This window comes from Passer montanus, unplaced genomic scaffold, assembly GCF_014805655.1.
Source record: "Passer montanus isolate IOZ18808 unplaced genomic scaffold, ASM1480565v1 scaffold35, whole genome shotgun sequence".
Taxonomy (NCBI): domain Eukaryota; kingdom Metazoa; phylum Chordata; class Aves; order Passeriformes; family Passeridae; genus Passer; species Passer montanus.
This window is the reverse complement of record NW_024368263.1, coordinates 9,518,626-9,541,565: the sequence shown is the minus strand read 5'-3', so window position 1 is coordinate 9,541,565 and position 22,940 is coordinate 9,518,626. Positions and strand designations below refer to the sequence as shown.

Below are 22,940 nucleotides of genomic sequence, written 5' to 3'. Positions count from 1 at the left end.
TGCGGCAGCGCGCCCCGCCCCCGTCGCTAGGGAAGTGAGGTCACGCAGTATGGTGGCTGGGGGCCGGCGGGGCTGAGGCGCCGGTCGTGTCGGGAATCCGTGTCCATCTTGCTCGGGAGCTGCGGCGACGGTCTTGACTGTCTCGCTAGTATCGAGCGGCGAGACCAAAGCCGCGATGGCATCCGAAACCGCAGGACTGTGAGGCATCAGAACGAGAGTCAGCAGGCCGGGCAGAGCAACAGAACCGGGTCGCGGACGAGCCGAGCTGCCGTCATGGAGCTGAGGGTTGGGAACCGGTACCGGTTAGGCCGGAAGATCGGGAGCGGCTCCTTCGGGGATATCTACCTGGGTAAGGAGGATGGCTCGCTGGGGATTTAGGTGGCCGTTTTCTGGCTGTGTGGAGAACATCGAGGGCCTAGCCGGGTCGGGCAAGTTCCTGGGCTAGGGACACAACAGCAGTAATTTAATATTTCGTTGACATCATGCCCTAATTTGGATAGTGCGGAAATCGGGAATTCTGGTTTACTCGGCTGCCTCTTCTCATTGTTGTCTAGTGACCTTGGGCACCGTTCGAGTCTGTAAAATGGGCATAAGGGTAAAAATCGCCTCATCTGAAAACAAAGAAGAAAAAAACCCAAAATCACATAAACCCTAAAAACCCCGCAACCCACAGCATTCAGAAAAACGTCTCGGGAAAGAAACGTACCAGGGTTGAATGTCGCTGCAGTGGACTAGGAAAAATTGTTGTCAGAAGGATGTTTCTTTCTCCTGTGAGGCCTAAAAAAAAAAAATTACACAAATACAAGTGATTAGGTTTACCTTTAAATCCTTCAAACAGCCCTCGTAGTTTGGCTAGTCCTGTTGCTGACCATTGACTAATCGTGATCGCTGTACAATTGTAAAACATACAGAATTGGAATTGTCTTTGCCAGTCCATTATTATATGCAGCTCTCTGAGATAGTCTACTGCTGTTGTTTATGACAAGCACACGTAGTGGGTGCAATAAATTTTGAAAGCAGTTATTTTTAAAATACTCACATATTTGGCAAACTCTCAAGCCACATGAAGTGGGTTAAAGCCAAAGAAATATGAGCATTATGTCCCGTCCGGTAGACACAAGTACTCTGCTTTTGAAAATTGTGTTAACTAGAAAAGCAAATCAGGAAAGGAGGGGAAGGTAGAACTTGCAGGGGTAAAGGTTCATTGACTGCATATTTGCGGAAGACAAAAATAATGTCACTTGCTAGATTGTGTGGTACGTTTACAGTGCATGCAGTATGAGAGGTGAGGGTTGTTTTTCTATACATCTTGCAGTGCACAGCTGGCGTTCCAAAATAATTCGTTACCTAAAGCTGCTTGTTTATAGATAATGAAATACTGTTATCCATAAGACAGATCATATGCCTGATGAAAAATAACACATTTTTAACTGAAGATATGTGATGGTCTAGAGTCAGAGAATGTGATTCTTCCTTTCTGCAATACATGTATAGAGGATTGGAGATGTGACCATAGAAGATTGTGGTAGAGCCTGTGCAAAAAATCCTAGTTAGCTTCCACTGCAATTTTGGGGAGCAATTAAGACAGCAGTTAGAATGTGAAAAGTCTTAGGTGATTTGAAAAATTTAAACTTGACTACTGCTCAGATAAATCAGATTGTATTACTTTATTAATATCAAGTGCAAGTGAAAGAAACATTTATGTGTCACTTTTATCTCTACGAATGCAGCTTCCAACAGTGAAGTTGTACAGAAAGTAATAGTTCCCTGTATGCTAGTGTATATATTAATGCCGTACTGAATTTTGTGCAATAAATCCTCTGGGTTTTACTTTTTTTTTTTATTTCTAAGTAATTGTCATGGATTTACTCTTGGGGCTTACTGCAAATGTCATTCTGTTTACATGGAGGCATGACTCAGGCATGGAACTAGCATGGAAGTACATGAATGGAAGATCCAGCTGGTGGCATTTGTTTTTCCAGGGGACATTACTGTCTCTGAAGAACTGAAGTCTTTTGTAGAGTCCCATTTGCTTTGCCTACCATTGTCTGGTAGAACAGAAGTTTGAAAACTGTGTTGTGATAACGAAATGTGGTTGGTTTTTTAAAAATTCCGGTTTCTCCTCCATTGTTCAGACTGTACAGTAGACATAAGTGTCTTAAAATAATTTCTAAAGTTATTTTGGAAGTCAATATTTATTTTTAAGTAGACGTGCTTTCCAACAGGCCTCAGTGACTTTGTAGATTATTTCAGCGTACATTCCCAGCTCAGTTTTGTGCTTTGAAAATTAAAATTTGACTATTTTTGCCTATTTCCAGTCCCCAGGTTTTGTCTTAAATGCAGCTACAAGGGTGTTGAAGACATGTCAGAGTAGAGGGGAACCTCTAGTTAGGCTTTTGAAAGTGGGGATCGGATTGAACCATAGGTGATGTACTTCACATGATACTGAACCATGAGGTAAAGCAGAAAAGGGCCAAATTCCTAAAGCAGAGAGACTTGGAGATAATGCCTGTGAGGTGTCACACTTTTCCTTTTGCTATTTCCTTTTCTCCTGTAGTTTGTAAGTTGCTTGGCTGTGAGAGTGTGTATTTTCTTGATTGTTTCTATTTAAGAATGTCAGTTTCTCCCTACATACTTTGGAAGTGAACAGGTAAGCGGTTTTTTGATTCTTAAAACAAGAATTTAATGAGATTTAAAGAAAGCTTTTGCAGACTGCACATTCTTTAGTCTACATGATCTGCCTCCAGCCAAGTAAAATGAGGTGTCACACTACAGCTGGACTATGTTAAGATCTAGGGAAGTCATAGTCTCTATTTCCAAGACATAAGAGGAGGTGATTTGAATTCTTGGTACTTCTGTTTGCAGGTCTGTTTGCCACATTTGTAAACATTAATTCCGAGCATTTTTACCACAAACTGGAAGTGGAAAGACATCCCCCTTGGTTTAGTTTTGTTGTTTTTCTGGGGTTTTTTGGTTGGTTGGTTGGTTGGGTTTTTTTATGGGGATAGCAGCAATTTTGGCTTCTTGTTATGCAGTTGTCTCTTGTAATCCTAGTCTGTTGGAGAGTAGAGTTTCAGACGAATTTTTAGATAATCGTGGCTGAAAGTACTTTATCTCTGGATGTTTGCCATTTGGAAGTAGTTTGTTGATGCTCATTTTTATTTTGGTCTTGGCAAAGGAAATGCATCTTAAAAATATTTTGACCAGTGTTTTAATTCTTCTGGTTTTAGGAACTGATATTGCTGCTGGAGAAGAGGTTGCAATAAAGTTGGAATGTGTGAAAACCAAACATCCTCAGCTCCACATCGAGAGTAAAATCTACAAAATGATGCAGGGTGGAGGCAAGCAAACTATTTTCCTTCTTCAAAGATTTTAATGCTTTTGCACCTTTGATCTGTCTGCCACCTGAAAGTTAATGTTTGGGATCTGTTTTGGGAACTAAGGAGAAGGTGGGAAAGGCATGAGGGTAGATGAAGAGAAGCATTTCAGTTCAGCAAGGGTTGTAGAGGAGCAGTTCCAAATCCATGGCTATCATGCTTCATGATAACCAGTAAGATTCTCCAAAGTTTCTCATGGTTCCTGAAGTATTAAAATGGAAGGATCTTGTGCAATGTGAAACAAAGCTTGGTCCCAGAACAGTGATTTATTTCTGATTCTCATGGATCACTGAAAGATGGTAACTACTACTTTGGACCATTTAACCTTTGGACCATTTAACCTTGACTTGCTTATTATGGTAGCACAATTCTAAAGTTTTAAACATCAGGTTAATTTTTGTTGTGCATGTTAGTATTCTTTTTTCTGTGTTAAAAATATTTCTTTGCTGGGAGAGTTCAAAGACAAAATGGCATTAGTAGCGGAGAATAGGAATGCAGCAACTTTGTAGCTACTGTGTATTGCTTTGCTACAGTAACTTATATATTTTGGAATTCCAGAAACCTAACATTCCTGTGCAGTTCTGGGACTTAAACCTGGTGTAGTACAGTTTTGTGGTTGTTTCATAGTCCCTTGAATTCTTCCTAAATGCGGATATGGTTTGCATAAAGAGTGCATTCCATGCTGTATCTCAAGTACGTGCCAAGTAGGATAATAAGACCTCCAAAAATTTTATAATAATGTGTATTTGCATTTAGTTATTTTTTAATTCCCACCTCATTCAGTTGCCACCTGTGTGTAATTGAAATAGCCTTCATAGAACAACTCATGCTTCCTGTAAATGCAGTGAATTATGGCATTTCACACCAAAATGCATAGAATTAACTCCGAGTAAGGCATTTGAAAATCTGAATAAGGCTATCTACGTGCAGCTTTATTTCAAAATATTTGAGTGTTTCTACATTTTTATATGAAATAAGGTTCCTCCATAAAGGTTCCTGACTTCCTCCATAAATTTGGGCTAATTATCATACTGTAAAACTGAATGAATAATGCATCTCATAAACAATGCTACTTTGGTAGAGATGCACCAAACAGTAAATAACATGGAACTGAAGGAAAGACACGAATATGAAGGAAGGGCAAAAATTCATTGCAAATTTTGATGAAGGAGACAGATATTTCGTGGTGATTTTGTAGGCTTTGAAGCTGAGTTAATTTCTAAGGCCTTCTTCAGTTATAGTATCTAGTGGTTTGTCAGGGTTTTATTTTCAGACTGCTGATTTGTGCCTTATTGCATCTTGGAGACTACATGAATATTAATATTGGTAAAATGCTTAGGGTTCAAATCCAGCAAAGGTGCTCAATACTTTAAAGTTACAAGATAAGTATGAAGACTAGAAGGTTTCTGGGGAAAAGAAAAAAGGCTATTTTTAGACCTCTGTTGCTATAATTTTGTATTGATTCTGCTGGAAATTATCACACATTTCATTTTGGACTGTCTGAACATAAAACATTAAGCTTCAGTGTAAATAGAAACATTCATGGTAAAGACACTCAGAAATAATTTTAAGAGCATTGAAGATTTGTGTGTATGAATTATAAAAATCAAATTGTTATACAGAATAAATGATTTATTTTTTCCTAGTGGGTATTCCCACAATTAAGTGGTGTGGAGCTGAAGGGGACTACAACGTTATGGTGATGGAGTTGTTGGGACCGAGTCTTGAAGATCTCTTCAATTTTTGTTCAAGGAAATTTAGTCTCAAGACAGTCCTATTACTTGCTGACCAAATGGTAGGAAATGGCTTTGTTATCTTGATAGTGAAATATGTTGGGATACTGAATTTTTTTGATCATACACGTTTTATTTCTAAAATTTAGAGCTGAATCGGCTGTTTTAATAGAGAAAAAATTCAAAAGTAGCTCTGTTTTTGTAAATCCAAACTATCCCATCAAAAGTGATTGCCAGTTCTTTAAAAACTGGATCTGCACTGTTTGCAAACTAGGTGTTGCACTGCTCAAAGACTTAAGAAATTTCCCCAAGAAAGTTTTTGGAATCAGATTGTCCTGATTTTGTGAAACAGACACAGGCAAAGAGCTGGAAAGAAGGTTTTTCTGTTGTCTTCTAAATTATGTTCTCTTTAATGCCCTTATGTTTTACAATAAAAAGGGGGGTTGCATCTTTCATTATTTAGACACAATTGCTAGTGATTTTGTCAGAAAAAGATGTGTGCTTAGTCTCTCTACAATGATTTTTTTTTTTTGTGGTTCTGTATTTAGATTAGTCGAATTGAGTATATTCACTCTAAGAACTTCATCCACCGAGATGTGAAGCCAGATAACTTCTTAATGGGCCTGGGGAAGAAAGGCAATCTTGTCTACATAATAGACTTTGGACTAGCAAAGAAGTATCGAGATGCTCGAACTCACCAACATATTCCATATCGTGAAAATAAAAACTTAACGGGAACTGCCCGTTACGCATCCATCAACACTCATCTTGGAATTGGTGAGCTGGGGAAAGCAATAGATACAAACTTCAAGAGTGTCGATGCATGTAATTTTAGTGCAAGTGGATGTTGCTTTGTGGAGGCATAGGAGACAGTCCCTGTTTTTGACACTAAGAGTACAGCATGCGTGGCCTTGCATATCGTGATTAGGTGGGATTCAGTCTGTATTAGGTATCTGTTCATTCTGAGTTTGTAATGCTCAGGAATTAGCACATTTTAAATAACTGCAAGGATAATAGGCTTTTCTTTTATTGAATGAGTTTATCATGGGCATAGTAGCTCTCAGGTGTCTCTGGTTTTTGTAAGGGTTTTTATAACAGTCTTGTTACACAGACTTTTGTTTTGCCAGTAGAAAATGAAACCTAATGAGTTCACTTTTTTATGCTGTTGTAGAGCAATCTCGCAGAGATGACTTGGAGTCCTTGGGCTATGTACTGATGTATTTTAACCTGGGCTCCCTCCCCTGGCAGGGACTGAAAGCAGCAACAAAGAGGCAGAAATACGAACGTATCAGTGAAAAGAAAATGTCTACACCCATTGAGGTTTTGTGTAAAGGATATCCTTGTAAGTTACTCTTGCGGGACACTAGGCCTGTGTGTTCATGTATTCATGTTTTAGTGGTACATCTCCTTTCCTTATGTTAAATTCTACTACTCTTTTTCATCATCTGTCTCTCTCCTTTTCCTCTTCCCCTTCCTTACCCTGCCATAATTTTACCACATGTGTGGTAAAAATACTATGCTGAAGACAGATCTTTTGCATTCACAGAGCATTTCTAGGGATCCTTTGTCTCAACTGTTGAAGTGCCCTCAAGAGGAAGGGTAGCATGGTACCCTGATTTTCGCTGTATTTTTTGTGCACCTGTTGGCTGGATAATTACAACAGACAAATAGCATTTTAACAAATTCCCTCTTTATCTGTGTGGGTCCTGTTTCTTGGATGAATTAGATTGTGTAGTCTGACGCACCTCTTATCTACTGCAGTTGTTTCGCTTGGGAATTATCATCCCAGGTTCATCTGGTTTCACTTGCTGATGGATTAGAATTTGTGAGAGGCATAATAAACTCTTCTGTATCCTAGCATCATGCCTCAGAGCAGTTGTGTTTCTCAGTTTGTTATTTACACCAAAACAATAATAAGCCATTTTTGAGTATTGTAAAATGATACTTAAATTAGTTTTAAAACGTAGTAACACTAGCTGTCATTAGAGACTGTTTTCATTTCACAGAGAGTTCTGTCTCTTCACCCTCTTGGCTTTGTCAACTAGTTACAATGACAAGAACTATAGTTTTTGTTTGGGTTGTATGAAAATTCATAATTTTTATGTGTTTCAAATGTTGCTCCATACATGTTCATTTTTATTCATGAATTACATGTTTTCTCTGGGGTTTACAGGCAGGGAAGACTAATCAGCTTCTCTTGTGCCATTTGTTAGAATTTCTTTCTTAATATAATTTATTATCGTGTTTCATTTGGGAAGATCTAAAGTCAAAAGCAAGTATTTTGATACTGCTGATTTTCTCTGGTGCACTGAATTCACTACAGTATTAATTTTTTTTTTTTGCTTTGTAATATTTTGCTTGCCATTTAAAAACAAGTTTCAGACTATTGCATATTAAAAATGTTGCGTGACTTACCTGGGAGATAAAGGTTTTGTGTGTTTCGTGACACAGCAGACATTAATCTCTATGTGCCTTAGCAAAGAAATGCTGTTCCATGTCCCACAATAAATTGTGTTCAGCATATTCCAAGCAAAGTGTTAAACCTTTTCTCCCCCACCAGCTGTTGGTTAAAGAACTGTGCTATTGGGTCCTCTGTGCTATCGACAAATGAGATCTTTGCCTTCTCTGTGATAGAAAAAAATAATTTATTTTTCAGGGTTGACATGATAGTGTTTCCTTTAGTGGATTTTTAGTATTAGATCACTGTTCTTTTTCTTATGTTAAGAAGATTTCCTGCTTTTCAGGTTCGGGGTGGTTTGGGTATTTTTGACTCAGAATTACAAAAAGCCAATGTGAAGCTGAAGATAAAAAACAGGCTTCCTTTAATTACAGCTGAATTTGCCACATACTTGAATTTCTGCCGTTCTTTGCGTTTTGATGACAAGCCGGACTATTCCTATCTAAGGCAATTATTCAGAAACCTTTTTCATCGGCAAGGATTCTCCTATGACTATGTATTTGACTGGAACATGCTGAAATTTGTGAGTAGCTCACACAGCTTTCTAAAACTTTAAATTTTTAATGGTTTTGGTTGGGTTTTGTTACTGCATTGTCAGTTTTGAGTATCTTAACTGATACTGTAAAATTGTCTTCCATATTTCCTCTTAGCAACTCTACTGTGTAGTCAGAAAGATCAGGAAATGAGGAGAAAGGCAGGACATACGGGCTCCATGCTATAAGGCTTGGATGACAACTAAATTAGTTACAAGGCTTTTAATGTGGATGGCTTCTTAGATCCTTTAGGGCAGTCACCAGGCTAGGTTGTGAAATTATTACTTTCTCCCACTTTGATCTTTAACATGGGTCATTTGCAACATTTGAGGAGGTGTCCAGCTGCCATAGCAGTACATGTGTACATTAACATTTTGAAGACTATCCAAGCAGCTGTATGAACGAAAGTTATGGCAATTCTCAAGAAATTTTACCAAAGCAGTTGGTGCCTTCTCAAACTTCAGTTCACACATTGTTCAGTTCTTCCTTTTCAATACTTTTATCCAAACATATAGTTGTAAGCTCAATAATCCGTGAAGTTGTTCACAAGTCTTGACCCATAGGGTGCAAGCAGAGCAGCTGAAGATGCTGAACGTGAAAGGCGGGAACGAGAGGAAAGATTAAGACACACACGAAATCCAGCTGTACGTGGATTACCCTCCACTGCTTCTGGCAGGCTAAGAGGAACACAAGATGTAGCTCCTCCTACTCCCCTTACCCCAACTTCACATGCTGGTAAGTAAGCAAGTACCTGGGTAAGTGCTTCTTGTAGACTATTCTAATTGGCAGTTTGTCTCTGGGCAGAGTTTGGCTTTTTGGTTTGATTTTTTTCTCCCTTGCTTTTTAGTAGATTGAAGGTATTTGCATACACTCATTGCCTGGCAATTGATACTTGTATTTCTATGAAATGTCAAACAACGGCCTTGATTTCTTGTTTGGTTATGTGGAATTTTTATGTGCACACAGCAAGAGTATAATTTTTCCAGTGACCATGCTAACATGGCATTTCTCGTTATGAGAATCTAATGCTGTTTTTCTCACAGCCAACACCTCTCCTCGGCCAGTATCTGGTATGGAAAGAGAAAGGAAAGTGAGTATGAGATTGCATCGTGGTGCCCCAGTCAATATCTCCTCATCTGATTTAACAGGCCGACAAGATACCTCTCGCATGTCAACTTCGCAGGTAAAAAAAAAATAAATCTGTGTATTGGAAAAAATGAGGGCGATTTGATAAAGTTAATTTGCCAAAAGAACTTACCAGGTAATTGATGTGATTTCATACTGTTTTTGCAGGTGATGTTCATTCATGGAAATGCTTGACATTTAGCCTGAATGATACAGGTGTAAAGAAATTTTTATTATTACCTTGACAGCAATGAGAGGATGCAAAATTCTAGAGGTGCAGCATTTTAACCTACTATTAGGGGATTTAGCTCCTTGACTCATTGAGTTTTTTATATCTGTTATCAGTGAAGAAGCAGTGTAAGAGTCAGTAGTGAATCTTGTTTCCAAATCAACAGAGCAGACAATACAGAAAAGGCAAGAAGCATTTGGTGAAGGTGCAATAGTGAAGAAAGTTGTAGTGCAGTGTTCTTAATTCAGAGCCCATAAGAGGCCACATGCATGGATGATGGATATGTTGCAGAAGGCTCATTTCAAGAGAGTGGCAGGAGGATAAATGATAATTATTCATAGTCAGCACTGAAATCATTCTTGCTGCTCACAGTGACTTTGCAAAGAAATTTTAGGAGTCTTTCTTTTTAGGGCTAACAGTATTTAAATGTATTTCTAGCTCTGTGCTGTAGCTAAAACATTCCTTCCTCAACATATTGACAGTCTTGTCCCAAACAGTGTGTGGCTTGGCTTTGTGCAATTTACTTTCAGTCTTACTTACGAAATGGAAATCAGCCAATCTATAGACATTCTGCAATATTTCTTGGAAAGCAGTATATTAGGGGGACTATTGCAGTGACCTAGGGGTTTTTCCATCATGCCTCACTACTGTGCAGGACCTCTAACTGCATAATTTTTGCCAGGGACTTGTTCCTTGTTGTCCGAACACATTGACAAAAAATTAACTTGGTTCCTTTTAGCTTCATCTTTTAATTGGCAGCGTTAATTACTTTTGGATAGTACATGTTCTTATGTATGAAATCTTTCTGCTTGAAAGAACAGTTTTTTAGATGGGGGCCAAGTGGATATCTATAATGAAGACTGAGAGTGAAATGGGTTGCAGAAACAATTCCATTGTGATAAAAGCAAAGTGGGGTTTGGGGCAGAGGGGGGTTTGAGCTGAATGAGTTGTTTCACCATGTAGCTGCACAGATACTTGTGCTTGCACAAGGGATTACCAGTTCAGGAGCAGAAATGACTGGGCAAGAATAGGGTATAGGTGAGGTTTTCTGTACTGGCTTTGGTACAAGTTTCACCATCTTATATTGTTCACTGAACTGCTATTCTTGCCACCAGAAATTCTCATGTTGAAGTATTGTAAAATAGTTTAAAAACAAAGAGGGGACAATTGTGCATAGTTATGGATCTTGTAAATTTGCATAAATACCTATTAGAAGAATGTAAGGTGCAGCGAGAGTGTTTGCAGCAATATCCAGTGAATGGACAGTGAAGAGTGGGCACAAATTGAAATACAGGAAATTCCATTTAGACATACAGAGAAACTTTTTTACTATGAAGGTGGGCAGGGACTAACAGATTGCCAGTTGTGGAGTCTCCATTTTCCAAATTACTTGGAGCCCAACTGGACATTGTCCTGAGTGGCCTGCTCTAGTTGACTGTGCTTTGGGCAGTGGGATTTGGCTACATGATTTCCAGAGGTCCTTTTTGACCTTGGATATTCTGTGAGGCTGTGATGCAGACTTCTCCCTGAACATTTACTTTAATATCAAGATGGTTTCTTGGCAAAGTGTGTATGCCAGGTCTTTGGCATTCTGAGCAAATCTCAGATGCTTTGTCTCTGTTAAGAGTCAGATAAATGAGTTACAGTAGTAACAGACAGAAATGCAGCAATGCCACTTGATTGTTTTAGGTGCAAGTACATCTTTAATGTATTTGCTATGTTCGTGACGTGTCACTTGTTGTGCAGGTGACACTATTGTAAACATTTCAAGATACAAGTAATACAATTGGGCTTGTGGATCCATTTTGGTTCTGCCTGGCCTGTAGAATGTAAATACTGTGAGGGCAGTGGGCAGTTTTCTGAGTGGTCTTCAAACATCCAGATGTGTAATTTGTGATATGGACCAACAGTTCCATCTGGCTTAATGGCACGTTCCATACCTGCTGTTTTTAACACTCTGCTCCAAGTATAGGATCGCTTGGTTGACTTCTTTACAGTCTCAAAAGTGGCCTAGTCAGGATCTTCTCTTAAGTTTGTTAGAACTAATAATTCATTGACTGCTGTATTCATTTAGTTCTTAAGAAGGTGAACCAGTGCTGTTATCTACTCATGGTGACCAAATAAGTGTGTAACTGTAGTGTAATTTGAACAGATTCCCGTGGGCCTGTTGCAATTGGAGGGAGAGATTTGCTGGGGGAATGAATTGGATTGGAAGGGGTCTTAAAGATCACCTCATTCCGACTTCCCTGCCATGGGCAAAGAACCTTCCAGTAGGCCAGGTTACTCAGAACCTCCTTCAGCCTGGCCTTGAACATCTCCTAAGATGGGGACTCCACGACCTCTGTAGGCAACCTGTTCTAATGCCTCACTGCCCTTATAGTAAAGAATTTCTTCCTAATGAATGAATCTACCATCCTTCAAGTTAAGGCCATTCACCCTTGTCCTGTCACTACGTGCACTTTTTACATGCCATGTGAACAGCCTCTCTTCAGCCTTCTTATAAGCTTTGGGTACTGCAGGGCTACTCTCAGTTCTCCCCAAAGTCTTCTCTTCTTCAGGCTGAACAGCCCCAACTCTCTCAGCCTGTTTTCATAGGAGAGGTGCTCCGGCCCTCTTGTCAACTTAGTGGTTCTCCTCTGGACTCATTCTAGCATTGTCAGTATTGTTCTTGTGTTGGGGGCCCCAGACCTGGACACAGTACTCCAGCTGGGGTCTCACAAGAGCAGAATAGAGGGCAAGAATCCCCTCTCTCGAGTAGCTGGTCACTTTTCTTTTGATGCAGCCCAGGACGCGATTGGCTTTCTGGGCTGCAGGTACACATTGGCTGAGTCATGTTGAGCTTCTAATCCATGAACACACCCAGGTCTTTCTCCCCACGGCTAATTTTGATCCATTCTTCACCCAGCCTGTACGTATGCTTGCGGCTGACCTGACCCACATGCTGGACTTCGCGCTTGACCTTGTTGAGCTATGTGCAGCTCCCAGAGACCCACTTCTCAAGTTTGTTAAGGTCTCATTGGATGGCATTCCTTTCCTTACAGCAAACTGACTGTACCACACAGCTTGTTGTTGTCAGCAAATTTGCTGAGGGTACACTTCTTTCCACTGTCCATGTTGCTGACAAAGATTTTGAACAGCATCGGTCCCAATACTGAGGAACAAACGCCACTCTTCACTGTTTTCCACCTGGACATCGACTCACTGACCACAGTTCTTTGAGTGCAACCATCCGGCCAGTTCATTATCCACCAAGTGGTCCATGTGTCAAATCTGTGTCTTTCCAATTTAGAGACAGGGATATCATGCAACACAGCATCCAGTGCTTTGCACAAGTCCGGGTGGATGACATGTGGCTCTTCCCTCATCCGCCGCTGCTTAGACGAACCATAGAAGGTTGCTGAATTTGTTTGGCACAATTTACATTTAGTGAAGCTATGTTGTCTAAGACAAAATCTCCTCCTTGTTCTCCATGTGCTTTAGCATAGTTTCCAAGAGGATCTGTTACATGACTTTGCCAGGCACTGAGGTGAGACTGGCCTGTAGTTCCCTGTATCATATTTCCCTTTATAAAACTGGGGGTTTTGGTTTCCCGTTTCCAGTCAGAGGGATCTACACTGGACTGCCATGACATCTCAAATATGATGGATAGTGGTGTAGCCATTTACTCAGCCCGATTTCTCAGAACCCATGGATGGATGGATGTCATCAGGTCCCACATACTCGTGCACTTTCAGGTTCCTTAAAGAGTCCCAAACCTGGTCATCTTCCACAGTGGATGGTTCTTCATTTTCCCAATCCCTGCCTTCACCTCTGCAATTTGGGTGATGTGGCTGAAACACTTTATTCAGACTATAGCTTGTAACACTGCAACTTGAGCTTGCTAGAGAAAATTCTCTTTTCATTTTCCCAGTTGTCACTCTCATCCAGCAGGCAGGATGATGCAAGTTGCAGGTGTTGATAGATTATGCTCTTTACAGTTTTCATAATACTAAAGTAGCTCTTCTGTAATCAAAGTTTATCCTTAGATGTTAGCCAGGTCAACAGTTAGAGCCATGAGTTTCCCATTATCTTTATACCTTGTTCTTAGGAAAACCTAAAGTATCCGAGTTACATGGTAAAGTCATTAAAGCAAATTTTGATTGGAGAGATGTAAGAATATAGAGTCATCTGTATCTCTTCTTATCAAGAGAATCATAAAGAATAACAATTGCTTGTCCATGTCCATTCCAAGTGTGCTAGTTTCCTTAGTAAGTCTTAAGTAAATATGCTACCACAGGTCCTTTTTCAGGGAGTGCTTAAGCCATACTCCTGGTAGAAAGCAACATTTAGCATTTACTATGTATATCTACAGACTTGTTAGAGTTCTTATTTATAACTTGATACGTTAGTTTTGTTACTTCATTTACTTTATGCTTTGGTTTGGTAAGGCAGCGATGCATCTGTAATCTCCACCTCTATTCATCTAGAGGAAATGCTGCTGCTTGTTAAATTCCAGACAATTAAATGGACAGAGGTTACACAGACAAGGAAAGCTACTTGCCTCTAAGTAGAGTTCTTAAAGATGACTACTCCATGTGTTTATCTTTCTTTTTTCCAAACTGAATTCTGATCAAATCAGACTGAAACTGAAAAACCAAGGCTGTGAATGCAAATTGTAGGAACTGGAGTTCTCTTGTGAAAACTAGGCATTCTCAGAGAAATTTAATGCTCGTGGAAAAATGGTAATTGGTAAGCATAGCAAAATAGGTGTGTCATTCCTGGCATCCAAGATGGTGTCTGCATAGCACCTAAGTCATTCTCCTTATAAAAGACATGCAGTTTCTAACACTAAGTAATGAGCATTTATTGGAGTAACAACTACTCCAAAGTTATTGGAGTAACTGTGTTAAGAAATGGCTCATGAAACTTAAGTGTTTCTAATGAAATTATGTAAATTCTATGGCATATGTTATTCAGTACTTTTCTGGATTATATGAAGTGAATGCAACAGCAAAAAACCTGCATATTGTGAGTTCACAGTGATAAACATCAGTGGGAACTGATGTGTATACCTGCAGTACTCCAAATTCTGTCTAGGATGAAGAAGTAGAGGCTGTTTTCCTGTATGGGGGAACTGTATCTGTGGTAATTAATGACTGAGGAGGCAGATCTAATGTTGGAGAGGTTAGTGTGGTTTCCGTAATGAAAAGGCACAATTTCCTCCTTGAATCTATGTATGATACAGTAATGAACAGACGTGGAGATGTTGTTTTGTGTTATTAGTAAGATGGATTGGGAGAACAGATTGTACAGTGTAAGAGTTTCAAATCTACTTCCTTCAGTTTGTACAAAAAGCTAAGAAAATGTTTTGAGTGAGTTGGTGTAGTGTTGGACACAATGATTTTAAGAGGAATTAAAGTTTAAGGAGAAAACATGTGAAGAACCGATTGCATAAAATTAAAACTACTCACAAGTAAAGAAAGGCAAAATAGAGGTCTAAGTGAAAGTAGTTACCTACTGAAACAACTTCTAAAATAAGTAGATCATCATCTCTCCTCACTGCCTTTGCATTGATACTGGATTCATTTCTAAGTGGTGTGTTCAAGTTTAAAGCAAGCCTAAATAGCTCTATGTGGAAAGTGTTAGACAGAAAATCATACCAGATGTTAAAAGATCCTTCTGCTCTTAAACTCTCTAAGTGAATTGTTCCCTAAGTCTCCTTTACACAAAGGTTCTAAACATTAAGAGGTGTAGTAAATGAGGTAATGAGTATTCTAGTAAAAACTACTTTGAATCAGTTCTGCTGGTCCACATGCACAGACTGCATCCTGAAAGCAGTGATCATCTCAAGATCTAGTTATGGGTGAGTAGTCTTCATTTCCTTCAACAAAAGGTTCAGTCTGACTGCTCGTGGTTACGCAGTAAGTTGTTTAATTTTTTTTTCTTGAATGTAGAATGTTCAGCACCCAACAGTCAAAGCTATGGCAATTCCCATAGATAATAGAGGTATTCTCTGTAGTTTGAAGGAAAGATTGAAATGCTGCACAAAGTAATATTTGATTAAGTCTCTTTGATGGAAGAAGTTTTTAGAAGACTATAGCCAACAGTGGCATTGAATAACTTAAGTGTTGTGCCATACTTCCAGTGCTTCTTCATTTTCCATTTCTGCATCCACAAATCTTTCTCCACGTATCCATCTTAATAGGCATCATACTCTGCATTGTTCTTCTGACTCTGTCAGCTTCCTTTGAGGATTAATGATTTGTTTCTTTTACGTGCCTCTTAATATGATAGAAATGTCTTACAGAAATCTGAAATCAGAGCTTCTCAAAAGATAGAGTTGCTACAGCAAGTTCAGGTTGGATTTTTGTTAAGACATCTTTATATATTGGGGCAGTGGAACTGTTAAAAATTGCTGTCTTTTCCCCTACCTCAGAATAGCATTCCTTTCGAACACCATGGCAAGTAGCTGCTCGTCTCCTTTCGTTGGAAGGCAGCACTGGGTGAGTGCTTCTCATTAGACACCAAAACTTTGTATGGGGTGGGGAAAAAACTCTTTGGAAACATCCGACTTTGCTTCTTCTACTCGTGTGATCTCATAGTTGTATCTGTGCCTTCTGGTCAGATGCTTGATGAAGCATTGATTTTTTTTCTACCTTAAAAGTAAATGTCTTTCCAAAAGCTGAGTTATTGCTGCTGTTCCACTTGGACTCTTAAGCCGAATTGACAATAATAGTGATTTAAAAGGTCCCTAAAATTTTTCAAGTATCAACAATGAAGTGAAATAACCAAGTTGAAATTTTAGCTGTATGAGAATTACGTCTCTCCAAGGATATTGATGCAGCAGTATGTCATCCATTAAAAACCAGATCTGCTTCAGAATTATAAAAGCAAAGTACCTGCATGAAGACTTAATTGACAGTATTGCTCAAATGAGGCTCTGTCTTGTCTTTTCGTGAATGGAATGTTCTAATACAGTCATGTCCATTTTTCACTGTTTTATATTCTTCTCCATGCCTTATGAGCTCTCATTTTAAAAATACTCAGATCTGTTCAGATCTGTATTTAAAAAAAAAGTCCACATACCAACAGGAATAGCTGACCATGAGCATCTCAGAGGTAGACAGACTTGAATTTAGGTATTACAAAGTCCTTTCCACTGTTCAGTCCAGTAGCAGTTTCTGCCTTTCTGTGTGCAGCTTTTGGCTTTTTAGTCTGTTCTGCTTTTGGCAATAACAGGTTTCATATGAGAAATAACAGCTTCCAGTTGGAATCTGAACCTTAGTGGCTGAGGGATGCTTTATCTTGAGTACTTCAAGAGCTTCTTTGATTTGCTACTTATTAAAAAAAAAGCTGTGAGATTTTTCTGTTCCTTAATAAATTCTGTTGTATAACTCTTGTCTGCTGTCTGACTTTCTCTATAAAGCCTAAGCTTGCATTAATCCTGTATCTCTAGCTGGTGAAGAATCCTGCTATTTCTCTTCTGTTTTTTCCTTCTGCTTTGTGTGCTTGGCTGACTCTGCACAACCTGCTTCGTGAACAGTTACAGCATTAAAAAGATCCAACTATAAATGACAGCTTAACACTTTAAAGACCAGTTATCAGATCTTAGTAAAAAATAAAAAAAATAAAAAAAGCAAACCTAAAGCTTTGCATTGAAAAGCCAGTATGCAAGAGACATGCACATTCTGGTCTGGACTGTGCCTGCCTTGGTTGGCCTATACTGTGTGCCTTAGTATTTGTAGCTGTTCACAACTGAAACAAATACTGAATACTGATCCAGCTACTTAGATGTTTCTCGCTTCTTAAATCGCAGAGATATATGGTTGTTTTTCACTTTCATGGTGAAGGTGGTAAGAAATAATGCTACACTTACTTCAGGAGGTCAAACTATGGTGATACAAGAAGTATCTTTTAACAGAGTGTCCCATGGAAAGAGAAAAGCTATTGAAAATAATGAATTTCTTTTTACCTTCGTAACTTTTTTAAAATTAATTATCCATTGAGTCTATTACTGTGCATTCGCAGTGTTTTCATCTGGTTGGTTCTTTATTCTGTACATGTTTATGCTCTGTCTAATTTTCTTCAAAATATCTGTTCTGGCTGGAGAGGTGAATTTTTTATGTTAACTTCTAGTAAAAGAGGAAAATTATAGGGAACTTTGTGTAGCTACAGGTGGGTTTGAAACATTGTATTGCTCATTGGATTTTAAATTCACACACTTAAATTTTGGCAATTAATAGTTTAGAAGTACATTGCAAGACACTTGTATGTTAACTGGAAGGATATGTGCTGATATTGTCTTGTTTTTTGGCTTTGGTAGATTCCTGCTCGGGTTACTACCAGTGTTCTCCAGTCTGCTGTGCACCGATGAAAATTATTTTGCCATGGAGGGCAGATAATGCATGGCTGATCTCCCATGTTACCAATGGCTTTACTAGCAAATATACCCTAAACTAGAGCGGAAATTTGAGTTCTCCATGTGACCTAAAAGGCTCTTGGAGGAACATGCAGAGACTCCAGCAGCTGCCATTACAGGACGCTTTTGCCAGAAACCCAATGACCTTAAGAGAACCCTGTGGTAACAGGGCTGGAAAAGAAAGATGGTTTACAGAGTTCACCGCCTGTTACTGGATGGCCATTTCAGTTTTCCCTCCACAGGCGGCAGACTTTACTCCCTTTTTATTATTCTACTGTAACTATAAATCTTTTACTTGGTTTAAGAAAGGTTTTGTATCATTTTGCTAAAATTATTGGCTTACTTCTCTGTAAAGAACTCTTGCTTTTGTCTGATTTAAAAATGTAGAGTATAAACAAACCTGAACTAAAAATAATTACTTGAAATTTCTTGTTTAAAAGATTAGTCTGCCAGGGAACATGTAAATGAATCAAAACCATCTGCTGTTATTTAAATTGTTTACTTTCATGTATTGTCCCATTCTGAGTCGGTTTTCTCATGAAAATTTTAAAACTGTTAGAAGTTTATTTTACTGTTTGCTGTCTTCATTCACACTGGACATTTAACTTTCTGTGTAGCACAAATGAATTTTTTACTACTCATTGTGTTTCATAGAAGAGGGTAACTAAATACCTTGCAGGAGAGTCTTAAGTATAGTAGAGATTGTAATGATTAATTTCTTTTTTGTAAAGAACATTAAGAACAAAGTGAAAGACTGACATTTGAGGGATTTAGAATTAGAAAGCTTGTTCTGTCTCTCTGCTTAGTTTGGGTGAATGGATACTTTCAGACATTATTTTTACTCTGAAAATTTTGTTTCCTCTTTGCTGAGACTGGTTAGCTTGGAGACTATTACAAGTGCAAAATAGACGTTGCTGCTGAATCTTCATTGAATTTGCATGTTTCATTCAGTATCCACATGTTTATAAATAAATACATTGATTTAGGCCTTCTGTTACATGCCAAGACTCAAAAAAGGAATTCTTACACAAAAAAATCCTAAACAACATCCCCACAAACATAGTAACCTATTCTTGCCATAAAATCCTGAGAATTTTTACAATTCAGATGCATATCGTATTTAATTCTTAAGTATATTTAACCTGAGAATGCCCAGAGTAATTATCTAGGCATGAATGACTCAACATGCTCAGGTTGTTGCAGGTGTTGTTGGCTCCTGTTGGTTGTGAAATACGGGAAATTCTTCATAGTGTCTGTTACTGTAAATGGTCTCATAAAAGTACGTGTCCTGTCCTTATGGTACTTTGAACAGTGCCAGAACTCTTGTGACTGAAATTATGGGAGGTTCTGTGCTGGAAAGTATGTACAAAGATTTTGTTTGAGCAGTTCGGTATTTTGAGAAATTGAGACAATTTTTAAAGGTGTATTGGTCTTCAGATTTTTATGGAGAGTAGGTTGTTTTTTGGTTTTTTGAGGGGTGTTTACAAATTCTTTTTTGCCAAGTATTATCATTCTTCTTTGGATGCTTTCATAACATAGCTATTTGCTTGTGTGTACTCTGGGTCAGACTGGGGAAATGTGTGTTTGGGGAGAGTATAGTGGAAAAGCTCGAGAATGTGATTGATTGGTAAGTTTGCATAAGATAATTATTTCCTCAGTTACTATAAACTTTGGTATTTTAGGCATGTGCAGTACTATTTGAGCGGTTTTACACTTCACTGTGCTTTCCTTGTAAATATCTGTGGTTAATAGTGTCATGTTTGAGGGACTTAAAAAAGCAGCCTTTTTATTTCGTATGTATCTGGACCATTAGATGGCTGTACTATACTTAAAAGTTGACTGCAGACTTCTAGAATTGTACTCACTTGTGGGCAGTTTTTGTCCTCATAATAGTTAAATTCCATCATGCAGAAAATAGACTGTCTTTAAAAACCTGTGTATAAACCAGTATCTCAAAGCACTTCATTTGTACTACCACTGTATTTGTGTACTTTAACAGTTATGTAAATACATTCATAATAACTTCTGTTCTTCTTGGTGTAACTTACTGACCTGCAATGAATCCTTACCATTTACCTGATGCAACTCTTATTTCTTTTTTCTTCTTTTTTTTTCCTTCTGTTTTCTTTTTTGTTGTTTTTTTTTTTTTCAAGGGATTTCTGTACCCACAAAGAATATTGTCAGTTGCAAAAAGTTGAAGATACTGTCTTGGTAGCAAAACTTTCAGTGAAAGAGTTTGGTAGTTATGATCCTGGGGTATACAGGAAGAAAGAGAAAGCACTAATTGTTTTGCTCACAGAAATCATGCCTTTTTGCCAGTTTAAAGGTAAATGTTTTTGTTTGGATATTTCTTTTTTTTCCCAGAAATTTTTCATTTTGTACAAATGATTTGCTTATCAAGTAATGCGTGGTATTGATGAGAAAGTATAGCAGGAGAGTTGAGATTAGGTCAGTTATGGGAGCTAAGATAAAAGCAAGAAAAATCGTGAGCTGTACTCACAGTGGTGCCCTGTATAATAAAAATCCAGATTTTGCTATGTGATTCTCAAAAGTTTATTATAATCTGAGGGTAGATGCACCTTCAGGAACCCCCCATGTTTTCTTATTAGCAGACCTTTAAAAGTTGAAAGGATATTTTAATTTATTCTCATAGTTTTCATTTAAAATTGTGTATATGCTTTTATATAGAAAATACCACCTGTGCTGCAGTTTTACATAATCTTGAGTGGTTACAGAGTCCTTGAGTTTTTTGTGGTACAAGTGCTTTAAAAAAAAGAAAAAAAGAAAATAAATCCTCTGCTTTAAGAGAGATAATGAGAGAAGACATTTGAGTCCATATATTCCATGTTAACTTCATTAAAATATTCAAAATATTCCTTGGAGGAAGGCATATTGATGAAGTTATTGTTTCCAGTAGGAAAAAAATATAAGCACAGCTACTTGCCTTGGTTTCCTTATGTCCCAGACCCTTGAGTATAGCATTGGCTAGAGCAGCATACATGTTGATTTCATGAATATTTAGTTTCTCTTTTTAAGTAATTAAATAAAAAGGTGCTTATTTTGTTTTTTGACTTTTGCTTTACAAGAGCTGCACTTCATGTGTACAAAATACCAAATTAAAACAAACAATGCTGCTGGTTTTTTAATAGTGCCAGGTCATCTGGTCAGAAATCAAAACTTAAGCTTTGAGATTGTGAGCAAGTGTAATCCCTCATGAACTTAATCCTACAGTAGCTTCTAAAATTCACTGGATGAGCTAGGTTAATAATAAAAAGGTTTTACTGTGAAAGAATGTAGTATTTTGTTATTAAAAACGGTACATTTCCCTCTCATTCATTCAAGTGACAGTATTGATTTTACATGCAAATGTGTAGATTTAAGTTACCGAACCTGAATTTTTATAGAGTGTGCATTGTTCAGTACTTTTGTATGAGGAGAGTGCTCAGAGGCCTGGTCTTCAATAAGAATGTGTTTCACAGCCAGATCACACCAATTTTTCAGGAGATATTTGCACGGTATTAACACTTTACAACTTCTTCGATGTTGGGGGGTTTTTTCTTTGCTTGGTATTATTTTGACTAGTATGGTTTGGTTCTTCTGTCAAAACCCTTGCATGCTGCAGGCAGAGGGATAGTAGAAAATGGGAGGAGAACTGTACATACAGAATCTACAAAAATATGCCTGAAATTGTTCTTTGTTAATCACATTTTGGGCAATTCTTGATTCAACATGCTTAAGGTACAGGTCTGAGATAGATATGTGTGCCTAAAGGACAAAGAATGTAGAAAAATGGAAAAGGGAGAAATGATGCAGATCATCGTAAATTATTAAGCCCTAGTCCACAGTGTCTTTGCTGTGACCAATCCAGGATGTTTGGGGTGGGATGTGGAACAAGAATTCATTTGGTACATTATACACTAAGGAGAAAATACTTAGTCCTGAGCACTACAAGAAAAAAAAGTTGTTCAGTTACAGTCCACAGCTTGGTTTGGACCTGCAAGCATTACAGGCACAAAGGCAGGACACAGCTTCCTTCCCTTAATCCTTCAGGAAAGGATTAACCAGGGTGGTTTGAGGTCATGCACAGATCTTTTTCTTAGATCACCCCAAACAGCAAATGTTTCTCTGCTCTCACAGGCAACAAAAACATATTTTGTTTGTTTGACATATTGTCAATGGATCTTAAGGCACATTTTTCAACAAGACACAAAAGGTCTTTTGCTGTTTAAGAGTTTTAAATACTAAAATCCAGATACACTTTTTCATTGGGTTAGGAGTTTTATTGTGAAAGGTTTTAAAGTGTTGAAAGAGTAGTAGATGAAAAGTCAGAAGAGCAAGAGCTGTCCTTTCTTAATGCTCTGAAGTATTCGTCTGGGAGTAGTGAGGAAGGCTGCCAGCTGAAATATTGCTGACATGATGAAGCAAATGTGGAGATCAGTCAAGGAACTAACAGTGTATATCTAGAGGTAAGTAGCTTTTTACTCTGTCTCTGAATTTGCCATACAGTCTCAGACTAATACAGGACTGCAGATCTCGCTGACTGTGTCACTAGCAAAATGGTTTTAAGAGCATAAACATTTTAATGGTCTTCAGTAGATACACCTTTTTCCTACTAGCACAAAAATGAGCTCTAGCTCAGAAGCATTGAGAAAGCTGCTAAAACAGTCCATTCCATGCTGTTTCCAAAGCTCATTCGCAGTGCCTCTGCTGTGGTGAAGGTTGTTTACTCTTCCACAGGTAGACTAGTGCTTCCTTCAACAGCTCCAGCAGCCGGGAACAGCAGCTGTGCAACTCAGGTCAAACCCATTTTCCCCTACAGTGAATGGCTCTACTTCCTTCTTTCAGACTCAAAGACAGAGGCAAAGATAAATTCTGGTTGTCTGTCACAAGGGTGGGCTGACTACATGCTAGTCTGCTAAATTCTGCTAGAATGCAAGTTCTGTCATTTTAGTCCACGGATCCTGCAGCAGGATATGGGTTGGTCTGGCCATTGGGGTGGCAGAACATTTGATTGCACTTTAGGTCTTGCCAATTTAATTAAACTAGCAAAAAAAAAGGTAATAATGTATCTATTAAAAATGGGGGGG

The 22,940-nt window shown here is 38.4% G+C and overlaps 1 protein-coding gene and 1 long non-coding RNA gene across 5 annotated transcripts; one reads left to right on the top strand and one right to left on the bottom strand.

Moving 5' to 3' along the window:
* The first annotated feature begins 46 nt into the window (after nucleotides 1-46).
* Nucleotides 47-19,884, top strand: CSNK1D (casein kinase 1 delta). 4 transcript variants are annotated; one of them, XM_039715991.1, is made up of 10 exons: nucleotides 47-349; nucleotides 3,231-3,341; nucleotides 5,024-5,172; nucleotides 5,659-5,887; nucleotides 6,282-6,452; nucleotides 7,943-8,091; nucleotides 8,665-8,836; nucleotides 9,145-9,284; nucleotides 9,395-15,937; nucleotides 17,758-19,884. In XM_039715991.1, the coding sequence occupies exons 1-9, from the start codon at nucleotides 274-276 to the stop codon at nucleotides 9,419-9,421; spliced, it is 1,224 nt and encodes a 407-aa protein (XP_039571925.1). In that variant the 5' UTR covers nucleotides 47-273; the 3' UTR covers nucleotides 9,422-15,937; nucleotides 17,758-19,884. The 4 variants fall into 4 exon arrangements, with proteins under 4 accessions (XP_039571925.1, XP_039571926.1, XP_039571924.1 ...); XM_039715992.1 differs by lacking the exon at nucleotides 17,758-19,884 and having other exon boundaries at nucleotides 9,395-15,297; nucleotides 15,871-15,937; XM_039715990.1 differs by having other exon boundaries at nucleotides 48-349; nucleotides 15,871-15,937.
* Nucleotides 356-3,160, bottom strand: LOC120505459. The gene is made up of 3 exons (XR_005628239.1): nucleotides 870-3,160; nucleotides 707-777; nucleotides 356-611 (listed from the first exon to the last, which is right to left on the bottom strand). It is a non-coding gene; the product is annotated as an uncharacterized LOC120505459 (long non-coding RNA).
* Nucleotides 19,885-22,940: the final 3,056 nt, after the last annotated feature.